Source organism: Dasypus novemcinctus, chromosome 3, assembly GCF_030445035.2.
Source record: "Dasypus novemcinctus isolate mDasNov1 chromosome 3, mDasNov1.1.hap2, whole genome shotgun sequence".
In the NCBI taxonomy this organism is placed as follows: Eukaryota; Metazoa; Chordata; class Mammalia; order Cingulata; family Dasypodidae; genus Dasypus; species Dasypus novemcinctus.
Genome location: NC_080675.1, coordinates 103,999,813 through 104,011,991, shown reverse-complemented (window position 1 = coordinate 104,011,991; position 12,179 = coordinate 103,999,813). Strand labels below are relative to the sequence as shown.

The following is a 12,179-nucleotide window of genomic DNA, read 5'->3' as shown; positions in this document are numbered from 1 at the left end:
TTGCACCTTTCATTCCCATAAGATCTGCTATTTTTCTACGCATGCTTTCAAATTCTTCTTTGTGCTCATCCAGTGTCTTCTTAATATCCTTAATCTCTTTAGCCATCTCATTGAATTTATTAAGGAGATTTGTTTGAACATCTATGATTATTTGTTCAACTCCTTTATGTCATTTGGAGGCTTATCGTGTTCCTTTAACTGGGCCATAGCTTCCTGTTTCTTGGTGTGGATTATAATTTTTGGTTGGTGTCCTGGCATCTGGCTTCCTAGAGTATTTATTCTGAGTGCAGTTTTTCTCTTTAGTTTAGGGCTTCCTGCCCTTTCTCCCTTGCTGGTTGTGCAGTGGGAGCCAAGGATATAATTGGTGCTATAGACTGTGGAGACTTAAGCTGCCCTCATTGTCCCACAGATGGATGAAGCTTCTCCCAACTTTCTCCTTTCCCAGAGGTAGGGACAGACTCACAGCTGTGTGGAATAATCCAAGTTGTGCAGGCCTAGACTGTAGTTGCCCAGAGAGACTGATGAAGCTTCACGCCCCTTTCTCCCCTGCCTGGGGCAGGGATGGAGCTGCAGGTGTGGGCAGCAGTCTGTGCACTGCAGGTCCAAGATGACCACAGTTGCCCCAGGAGACTTTTAATTATTCAGTTTGTGCTAGCCAAAGGTGCCCTCAGTTACCTGGATAGACTGATGCTGAGCTAGCCAGCCTCCTCCCTGCCAGAGGAGGGACTGAAGCCTAGGCCAGGGCTGCAGGCTGATCCAGGTGACAGAAACCAGTTCCTACCATCACTGTCAGGCTGGCTTCCCCTCAGGCTGGGGGTGGAGTCAAAATGGTGGCCACCAGCCTTTTTCCGGCTTGGACAAATTCACACACCAGCTGTTCCTAGGGTTATTATTCCTTAGCCATCCGAGTCTACCAATCAGTAGCTGAAATCGGCAGCCATCCGTCTCTTCCTCCCTCATTTTTGGGAAATGAAGCTTTCAATTCCAGCCACGGAGCAGCTCCCAAGGCAGCTTGTGCCTCCAGTGGAGGATGGGCACTGGCCTCCAGGTTGTGGAACCCTCTACTGGCAAGCCTTCTTTGCAGATGGCAGCCTCCTTCTTCCATTCCTTCAAGGATGTTGCAGGATGCCTTTCTGGCCTCCTGAAGCCCCAAAACAGGTGCTTCAGCTAGTGTCAGAGAGCTCTGGGTGTTTACTAACTACCCTATAGCAGGAATTGACTCTGGGTCAACTCTTACTTACCTTACTCTGCTGCTATCTTGCTGTCCAAATCTGGGACCACTATATTTTAACTGTGCTTTAGTTTGGTCTCACACATACAATGTAGTTATCCTATTCTCCAATATTTACCATGAAGGCTCGGTAAGTTGGACAAAACAGCATGGGATGGTTCCTGCTCAATCCTTTCAGGCTAACAGGCAGTTTCCTTTCCCCTCCACCCTCTAGTGAGATGCTTTGTTGTACTCTAGGTCATGAGTGTTGATTTAGATTTTTGAGTCAGTGTGAGGCTGAGAGCTCACCCAAATCCTGAATTAATCTCAAGTTGGGCTAAGAGGGAAACGGACTTTGGCCCAGTGGTTAGGGCGTCCGTCTACCATATGGGAGGTCCGCGGTTCAAACCCCGGGCCTCCTTGACCCGTGTGGAGCTGGCCATGCGCAGTGCTGATGCGCGCAAGGAGTGCCGTGCCACGCAAGGGTGTCCCCCGCGTTGGGGAGCCCCACGCGCAAGGAGTGCGCCCGTGAGGAAAGCCGCCCAGCGTGAAAAGAAAGAGCAGCCTGCCCAGGAATGGCGCCGCCCACACTTCCCGTGCCGCTGACGACAACAGAAGCGGACAACAGAAGCCGACAAAGAAACAAGATGCAGCAAATCGACACCAAGAACAGACAACCGGGGGAGGGGGGGAAATTAAATAAAATAAATAAATCTTTAAAAAAAAAAAAAAAAAAAAAAAGTTGGGCTAAGAGAAAGCTAATATGTAGTTGTGAAATTCCCTCCTGAAAAAAGATGGCCCTTGAGCTGGTTAACAATTCTTTCAGATGGTTGCTTTTCCATGCACATCAGGGATTGCCATGATGTGTGTCATCTCTGCAGAGAATTTGATTGTTAGTGGTGAGAATGTCATTCTTTCAAGCCAAGGTATAGGCTCAAGAGCAAATTGTACTTTATAGGACTAAAGAACCTTATGCTGGGCCCAAGGGTCTGTATATTATTGTCTTGTTTTCATTCCTTACCATGAATATTAACTAGAAGAAAAGAAGAACTTTTACATTTGGCTACTGAGGAAGCAAGTTTCATGAGAGAAGCCCAGCCCAGCCCGCAAATAACAGTTTTCCCCAAAGGGTACAGATATTATCTAACCTAACAGGCATTAAATCTCTGCCTAGCGAGAGATCTAGGAACACCATTTGACTAGGTGCTGCTCTCTGACTTGGGTATCCTTTTTAAAGTTACTCAGTTTATGTCTCCATCTGAACCTAAAACACCCACAGGGTTGATGGGCACAGCAGATAGTTAAATTAATCCTTTACATATAGAAACCTTTGGAGCTTTGTTAACTAAGTTCTATTTTTATATCCTGATGAGCCAAGACTGTGTCAAAAGTGGATATCTGCCATATATAGTCATATGTCGGTAGAAAACTAGACTATTGGAGACATCTCAGGGTACCAAGAGCATTGACTTGAGTATATTCCTAGCTCTGTCACTGATTCACTGTGTGACCTTCATCACCTCCTTAGTTCTACTTTTACCACCAGGTCTGAATAAAGGATCTTAGTGCCATTCCTACCTCACAAGAATGGGATAAACAGAGCCAGACATAGATGTAATTATGACTTAAGAGCAGCGTCTCTTGCCTCCATCACAGCATCTTCTGGGCATGTGTATGGCATGAACAGAGGTGGACAGTGCGGTGCCCTTCCAGCTATTCCAACAGGGTCCACCTCTCCATCCTCCTGCTCAGATCTCTCTCTCCCTTCTCATCTGCCAAAACCAACTCTAATCAGCAATTTTCAGGAGCCATTTCATCCAGAGCTGAAGGTTCCACAACTGGTTCAAGTCCCATTTCATTAATCTTTCCTTTACTTGTTTAGTCAGTGGTATTTCTGTGCAACCAGTATAAGCCATAACAAATTCTGAATTCTAAGTTGAAGTGGTTTCTTTCTTTTGATGCTTATGAAAGCAGCACAAAATACAATTTCGATTGACTCCTATCAGAGATCCAGGCAAATGAAGTGAGTTCAGTGGATGATAATCACATATATATCCAAATAGGTATCAGGTTTTTAGGCCTGATAGAGTATTCTCAGTCTACTTCTCTCTATCTGTTACTATATGCTCATGTTTATAACATCTAAAATAACTTTTACAGTTCGTGAATCAATGGCATGGCTTAATGGTTCTGTGATAAGTGGTGTCTTTTAAATTCTTGGAGAAATCCCAGTGCTTTATACTCTTAAGAGGCCATGGCCACAGTCTTCCTCTCATGCTTTCCCCTACACAGAATCAATCACTTCCCACTCGGTATCCCATGGCATTTACATGTACCCTGTTAGTATTTATTGCATGCCCTACCCCATTCATGAGTTTTTTAACCCAGCCAACTGATGATGTTTACTGAAGTGACTGAGATACTCAGCTCTCCCTGAGCAGTGACAGTCCCAATAATGGACCTTCTTACTGTCCCTCCAGCGACACTGAAGGAGCTCATCTCACAGACAATGATCCGCTGGGCCCAGGAGGACCAGATCCAGGATGCAGAGCTGGTCCGGATGATGTTCAACCTCCTCCAGAGGCAGTATGACAGCATTGGGGAGCTTCTGCAAGCCCTGCGGAAGACCTATACTATCAGCCAGGTCTCCGTGAGTGACACCATCAACCTGCTGGCTGCTCTTGGCCAGATTCGCTCCCTTCTTAGTGTCAGAATGGGCAAGGAAGAGGAGCTGCTCATGATCAATGGACTGGGGTAGGTCTTTCGTAGTTAAGAGTGTTTCTGCCAAGAGAGCTGCAAGTGGGAAAAACAGGTTTATGTCCATATAGGGATGTTCCAGAATCAATTGTATTAAATCTTCATGTACCCAGGAAAGGAGTTGGTGATCCTAACTGCACCCCTCATGGGATGATCTCTTTGCCAAATCAGTCATCTCTAATAACCTGAGAGACCAGACTACCTTTTATTCATGGTGAAGGGCCATTGCAAAAGAAGTGTGGAGGAATCTTGGGGAAGGGCCGGGTGATTTGGTTAAATAACTCCAGGGACGCAATGAAAAAAATTTGAGAAAGGGACAACACCTCAACACGAGAGCACTTGAGCTTTTGATGCTTTGGAAATCTAAGATTTCTGCCTAAAATCTCCCCCTTTTCTTGAGACTAGCCTATGGAGTTAGTTCTGTGAGATACCTTGACCCATAGGCGGTAGTTGTGGCTTTCCCTTGGAAGCCATGTAGTCAAAAAGATTCATGACATTTTAGGCACTTGAATGATTTTCCTTACACATAATCCAGCACTTCCATTTTGCAGATGAGAGAGCTGAGACTCAAAAAGATTCCTTGACCAGCCCACAGTTTTACTTGATTAGAATGAAGGACTAGAACCATAGACTTCCTTCCTTCAACATTCCATCCCACAATCCTTGAACCAGCAAACCAAAGAAACATCACCACCAAGGCCCAGGAATGGAATTTTGAGGACCCTCAGGGGGAAAGATGCATGAATTCCTCAAACTCATTTCCAAACAAGAATCTTCTAATAGAAATAAAGAAGCTTTCATTAGAAGAGAGAAAAGCTACAGAATTGCCCTCTCCCCCAACCCTTGCAGTAGATGTAGCAGGAGTTAAAACTGGTGGTGTCTCCTCTTAGTAGCCACAATATTGGAGGAAGAGGAATCCGTGGGGGTTAGTAGAAAGTAAATCACCTTGTAAGGGGTTTCACAGCCAATTAATAGGCTCTTTCTGTATCTACTTGCAGTTTTGTTATGTGGATATGTATTGAATGACTTAAAAGAATAACACTTAACATATAAATTTCTTTGTTTTTTTAAAGACAGATGTACAAAAAGTCGTTGGTGTCTAATATACAGTTGTCTTAAGAAACAGTACAGGCCTATCATTAAGAAAACTGAAGTAGATAGAAGCATAGCTTTAATGACAAAAAGGTAAAAAAGAAAAGACGATGAGTATATACAGGAAGAAAAATTCAATGATTTGATGGTTTGGGTGGTCTCACAAATATTACAAGTCAAAGAGACAAAAGCACAGCTTTTGAATAGTCATTAGAAGGAGATGTTCAGAACATTCAAACACTTACAAGTAAAGGAACATGAAACAATTCCTTTGGCAAAAAAGACACTCCACTTATATTCCAACTGACCTGGTGCCTTATTATCTCTTTGGCCTGTCACATTTATATTTCTTCACCCCAAATTTGTACATTAGTGTTTTCATTCCTGACTTTTCACAGCATAGGAAAAAGGAAGTGCTGAAGTCTTTCTCTGATCCTTACCCTAGAGACATAATGAACAACAAGGTGTTTTACCAGCATCCCAACCTCATGAGGGTCCTTGGCATGCATGAGACGGTGATGGAGGTGATGGTGAACGTGTTGGGTGCAGAGAAATTGCAGGTAATGCTGTAAGGAGAACTTAGCCATACTTGTCCCCTAGGACAAGGGCCCGTGAGGTGACTGGTTCAGAGTCACATGGCAAGGGTCTATTGCATCACTTCTTCTTTGGGAGAGGGAGCTTTCTCAAGAAGGAGCCAAGAGATGGGATGCTGCTGCTGAATGGAACACAGCCAGTGTAAGCACTCCAACTCTTAAAGCTTGGGGCTCTTCTCCCTCACCTCACTTGTCCATTCAGCTGCTAAGTTTTCTTCCCATCCTCTGAAGCCCTGTCTCTTTCAAGATGAAATTCCTCTGGGTTCCACTCAGGAGCCTGATACGTTTTATGCTGAATCAGGAGAAGGCTGTTCTAAAGGCACGGGGAGAGAGAGAGAAAGAGAGGGAGATCTTAATGATCCTGATGATCCTGGCAGTGCTCCCTCCTGAATGTGCATGTTCCCGCTGTGATTAAATTAGGTTTCCTTCACAGTTTCCCCGTTTGAGGTCTGCAGTCAGTGGGAACTCCTGTTAGCAAGGGTGAAAGAAACAGGGATAGGGCATAACCAGGCACTTATCCCAACTCATCTGGGGTCCTCCTCAGAGGTAAATGGATTCTGAAGGCAACACGTGGGGTGTGTTTTCAAATGTTGAAAATTCCAGAGTGCCAGCGCCCTAGGAATTACCTAGGAATTAATTCCCAATGCAGCTTCACCAGTATTGGGGTTGAAAGTGTGAAGACAGAATAGATGCCAAATTTGCCTTCCTTCTTGTTTGCTTGCTCTGCTCTCTTAGGAAAGTGAAACCTACCATAAGATCCCTGAACAAATGTCTGGATGCCTCAGCAAGTAGAATAGCTGTATGTTTCAGAATCTAGAGCATCCTCCCTGACTCGAAAGGGGGGCACCAAGGCCTTTCTGGGATCCTGAGCAAAGTTAACACTGACATAATGCATTAAGCATTGTAGGATCAAAGTAAGATGTAGCCCTTCTCTGTAGATGCTCATTACTTTGTTAAGCAGATAAGCCAAGTAGGGTCAACAGTTATATAAGATGGCACCTCAGTGCTAAATCGTACAAATCAGATTAGAAGTGTTACAAGAACCCATAAGAGATCAATCATCAGTGACAAAAGTAGTTGGGGAAATTTCAGAGTCAAATTGGGTGACGCTCTTTAGGCTCCCACCAGCACGGAGGCCAGCCTTTACCCACAAGACTCAGATGTGATATGGTGGAAGGCCTTATTTTTCTCTGATCTCCCAGCATACCTTTCTGACATTTCCCATCCGAGTTCTGTCCACTCCCTTCCAAGCTGAAAACAACGATCATCTGGTATGGGATCATATGCCATTTCGCGTGACCACTAGGAATGATTAAGATTCCTGTTTGATGTCCATTCCCTTAAGAACTATAATTAGCTCTTAGTGTTTCTGGAAGACTTTCCTTCTGTGAGTAAGTCATGGGATAAACTGGAGATAAGGAGAAAACTCATTCATTTTCTGAGCCAGTTACAGCTTGTGAGACCTCACCAACCTAAAACTCTTCTAAATCAGGCTTTTGGAAAAGTCCTCATGATACCTTTGCTGACACTTCCTCCTTTACCTTTACAGATTGCCTTTCCAAAAATGGTTGCTAGTTGTTGCCGCTTCCTTTGCTATTTCTGTCGAATTAGCCGGCAAAATCAGAAGGCCATGTTTGAACATCTAAGCTACCTGCTGGAGAATAGCAGTGTTGGCCTAGGTATGTCCTGTTATAACCTCCAGGGTCAGACTCAGGGGTTATACTCCCTCTACTTAGGAGATATAAGAAAAGAAGCCATGTGCATGCTTTAGTATTTTTAAATACAAGAAGAAACCCTGCCTGATCTACAAACAAGTGAAATAATGATAACATGTCTATACTCCTAAAATAAGTAGAGATGTTCCTACCAACCAGGATTGGTGACAATTTTGTGTTGGTGTATTCATGCAATTTTACCTCATCTCTCTTGGGACCAGTGGCTCATGGTTTGTGAAATGCTGCCTGGGGTTACAGATATAGGCTAGGGACGAGGACTCTTCCCAGCCCACTCAGCAGACCAGGGAGCACTGCTAATGAGACCAAGGTCATGGGTCCAATTTCTTCTTGGCAGGCGGGCTGCAGGCCGCATGCCTGCTCTCAGCAGCCAACCAGCAAATGTTTCCTTCTCTGCTAGGCAGAATGGCCAAGGACAACTATGGATAAACAGTGTAAATCCATCACCGCCGCTAGAAAAGCAGCTCAACACATATGCCTTACCCACTCCCTGTTCTGAATACAAACTGAATGAATTTGTGGAAAACACATGCACGTGAAATCTGAAATCTGGTTTTCTTTTCATTTATCATATGCAACCTCAAGTTCTCAACTGTTCAATAAAATGCCACCTAAACTTTTTCTTTATTACAGTCTAAGAGCCAAACCGGAAAAATCAAAGAAAATATTGGTGACCTGATGTAACTATCTGATCTAATGTGGTTTGAGGCTATTTTTAAGCTGTATGCAGTGGCCCCAGCAATGGCCAAGTCATTCTATCTTAGTTCGTTAAGTAATACCTGAGTCTGTCGAGTGGCTATCAGAGGGAGAAGTTAAGCAGTCTCATGTTAGAAAAGTACTTGAAAATACATGGTCCCACCTGACCCCATGAGCTGATTTCTTGCCTTAATCCATACACACTCAGTAATGAGTGTAGAGAGGAAGGATAGCAAAGAGAGCTGTTCTTGGGTTAAATTGGGCATCTGCCCCCTTTGAGAACAGCAATGTGATGTAGGTTTCTGTGTGTTTGCTGCCCTCGCCTGTCTATTTCCATGCACTGCAAGCTTAGCTTAGCACTGGATGAACTCTTTGTATCTTCTTGGCCCCTTCTCTCCTTCCTCAGCCTCCCCATCAATGAGAGGGTCCACCCCACTGGATGTGGCAGCTTCCTCCGTCATGGACAACAATGAGTTAGCACTGGGCTTGGAGGAACCAGACCTCGAGAAGGTAACTGTCCCCTGGCAGACAATGTGTTTGTTTTCCTCTGACCACAACACAGGCAAAAGGAAAAGCTGGCCAAAAGTGGGTTATCATCAGAATATCTACATCTCGATGGACTTAAGATGATAACATGGTAAAATGTAACTAAATGGTAGGAGCACAATAATTATGATGAATGCATTTTCTATTGGCTGGGGTAGCCAACTTCACAGACATGAGTTTGTAGATCTTTCTGTTCTTTCTCTGTGGAGGTTGAGCCTCATTGGTCTATTTGGAATATTATCGGACATTTGTGGTTCTTAATAAACTGCTTTCCCACCTAATTTTTAAGTTTACATACTAAAGAAAGACATGATATAGAATTGTATAATCAGTATAAAAGTAAAGAATGCCCATTCATGTTCTACCATGTACAGATAAGACAAAACTGAGTTGCCCAAAGTGGGGTTGTGAATTGCATGCCTGGTGGTGGTGGTGGTTTGGGGCTGATTCGCCTACATTTTTTCCCTATCCCACCTTGACTGTAGACTGATGAGGTAACCAAATGTATTTTCTGAGCCTGGGTATGAGCAAAGCTGCCTGGCTATGCGGGAGCCAGTCTGCAACCAGGGCTTCCGTTATACCACATTTTTCTCTGATCTCTGGGGCTATATAGGCAGCAATTGAGAACATCACTTAACATTGTTATTTTTCATAGTTACCACATTTTATTGTGTGTTCCTGCTGTGCTAAGCACAGAACACCGACCGACACAGTCCCTGTATGCACTGTATGTCCCTTCTAGTGGGGGTGGGGGTGGAAAGTATACACGTAAAAGGGCAATCACATATAGCGGGTTTGGGGAGCCCATGAGAGAGAGCATCTAACCGCAGCAAGAGGGGTCAGGAAGGCTTCTTGGAAGTGACGACTGAACAATGAGTAGAAGCTCATGAACCCCACCGGTAGGGAAGAGCGTGCCAGGATGTCTGAGGTTCATAGACTTGAATTTGAGTACTGGAAAGTTTGGTATGACTGGAGCACAGAGTGATTGGAAGGAAAGGTGAGAAATGAGGCAAGAGCAATAAGGAATGGGACTTTATGCCACCTTTCCATGGATTAACTCATGTGACCCTAAGAACAAGCCTTTTGGTTATTATCCCCAAGTTACAGGGAAGGAAGCTTAGTCATAGAGTAGGTACTGTCCTCACTGTCATGGGGTTAGTGGGCAGAGTCACAATATAATAGAGTTTGGCTCCAGAGACCATGCTCTTACCCGTTTTGTTATATAATGTCATGGTACAGCCTAGAGCCGTGGGAACCACTGGAGGTCTTTACACAGGGGAGTGACATGATATGATTTGTATTTTAGAAAACACATCCAGCAAGAAGAACTGATTGGAATAGAAACAAGACTTGAGAAGTGCAGATAAGAATTAAAAAAGAGATTTCTGCAATAATCCAGGAACAAAAGGGTGCTGGCTTCGGTTAATATTGGGTCAGTGGGTGCAAGAAGTATTTGAATTACAAGAATACTGTTCTCACTATTCTCACTGTGGGGGCAAGATGGGTGGTAGAGAAAGAGGAGTCAGGAATGACTCCCGCCTTTCTGGCTTCGACAGCTGGATGACTGCTGGTGCCACTTCTTCCTCTAAGCAGTACAGGAAGTAGAGCAGATTCAAGGAGGCAGGCTTTGAGTTTGCCTTGTTTTGTATTGAGTTTGAGGTGTCTTGAGGCTCCCCCATGGCAATGTCAAGAAGGTAGAGGGGATCACCTGAGATCACTCCAGGGACTTGCCTAGGGCAAGAGGAGAAGCAGGCAGGGTGGTGCCCTGAGGACCACTCACATTTAAGGGAGCCACCGAGCAATTAACACCAGCAGAAGAGATGAGGAGGAACAGCCAAAGAGGGGTAATCGTAGGGGGGGTAAATTATAAATATGTGTGTGTGTGTATATATCCATCCCCACATAGTGAATGTAGAAAGACTAAAAGAAGATGGATGAAAGGGAGGAGAGAGGAAGGAAGAAAATATCTCTTGATTTAACAATTAACAACAAAGGATAGCTACTTATAAAACATTACTACTCATAAAGATGGTTTTTTCCTTTTTAAAAATTTATTTTTTAATATCAGTGTCACATTTCTCAGTTAACACAAGATAATAGTTACAATAAGAATACTCATAAAGATTTGTTATTTCCACCATAGCAGGGAATCATTGTCCAAGCTGAAGAACCATGTCTGATCCGTTAATGTGAGAAGATAATTGACCATTTAATAAAATTTGATTAAGTTTTTGAGTTAGTAAATTCTGCTTCAAATTCATTCAACAAATACTAACTGAGGACCTCTAATGAACTTGACAAAATGCCTACCTTTGTGGAGCTTGTTTTTAGTAGAAGGAGATTATGATGTAGTGAGAGACATTTGTCCTCTATTTGTTCACCTTATTTTGCTCTTTATGGTCTTACACAATATTAAAAAGATACTTTTTAAATGATAGGTTCTTTTTCAGGAGAAAATGTAAGTAAAAATATTTTTATTTTGTCAGATTTAATAAGCATTGCGTTGAACCTCACTGGGTACCTAAAATGTCGTTAAGTCAGAAGCAGAAGTCAGGAAAAGAATCTATTTACTAAAATTGTCAGACATGATATTTACCAAACAGCCTAGTACCCTAATGGAGAAGTCCTGCTTTTTAAAATTCTTTTTTTAAAAGTCCTAATAAAATATAATTTAGGATTAATTTTAATCGACATTTCCTCCCAGCTATTAATACAAGAGGAAAAATGTAAGGAATGGGACTTTATACTAAGGAAATCTTAGAGGTCAATCTTCCAGGCCCTATAGGTCTGTGGTGAAGGGCCAGCCTCCCCTAAACACACACACAGTACATTGCATGACAGCTGTTCTGCAAATACCATCTATATTCGTTGTCTCTTTCCTGCTAGTAGGACCTATTTCAAACTCTATAGTTCATACATTTGGTAATCAATAAATAACTCAGTGTTTGGGGTAATGAAATGATAGCCGACACCTGGGTAAAGAAGCAACTAATAGTCCTCCTACAGCAAGACAGTGTCACATGATTTTGTGGTCATTTTAGTTCTCATCTTTAGTTTGTCTTTTGAGATGACATTGTTTGACTCCACCACCAAGACTCCTTGGAAGATGTGAGATATGATGAGTGGAGACTAGCAAGTTGGGAACAGTGAGCAATAGGAAACTTAGGGGAATCTGGAAAGGGGGATGATGAGGTTTTCTGCCCCCTTTTCAAGTGGTTTGAATAGCTCAGCATAGCGGTTCAGATTTCTTTCAGAGCTGTGCCAGTTAATTACCCAAGTTTGGTTTGCAGGAGAAAGTTGCAAAGAACTTGTAAATGCTTCTATTTCTTCTATAGATCACTACAGAAAATAGATCAATGAAAGTTAAACAGAAATCCCTTTTACCCCTACTTCACCCCATTTCATGCAGGCATTTGTTTAGTGGCCAGTGAAATGCCACCTGTAGCCCTAATTATTCTACCTAATTCCTACTCTTGACATTTTTAAGGTGTTGTGACAGTTTCTTTCTGAGTTTTGCTTTAGAATCATTATTATTGCAAAATGATATAGAGA

The 12,179-nt window shown here is 43.1% G+C and overlaps 1 protein-coding gene across 3 annotated transcripts in view; it reads left to right on the top strand.

Moving 5' to 3' along the window:
- The window catches only part of RYR3 (ryanodine receptor 3), a 506,364-nt gene that overhangs the window by 359,596 nt on the left and 134,589 nt on the right, over nt 1-12,179 (top strand). For all 3 annotated transcript variants that reach the window (XM_071214091.1, XM_058293854.2, XM_071214090.1), the window contains exons 39-42: nt 3,691-3,964; nt 5,505-5,619; nt 7,202-7,331; nt 8,488-8,591. In XM_071214091.1, coding sequence (XP_071070192.1) covers nt 3,691-3,964; nt 5,505-5,619; nt 7,202-7,331; nt 8,488-8,591 — 623 coding nt within the window. The remainder of the gene's footprint in view (nt 1-3,690; nt 3,965-5,504; nt 5,620-7,201; nt 7,332-8,487; nt 8,592-12,179) is intronic.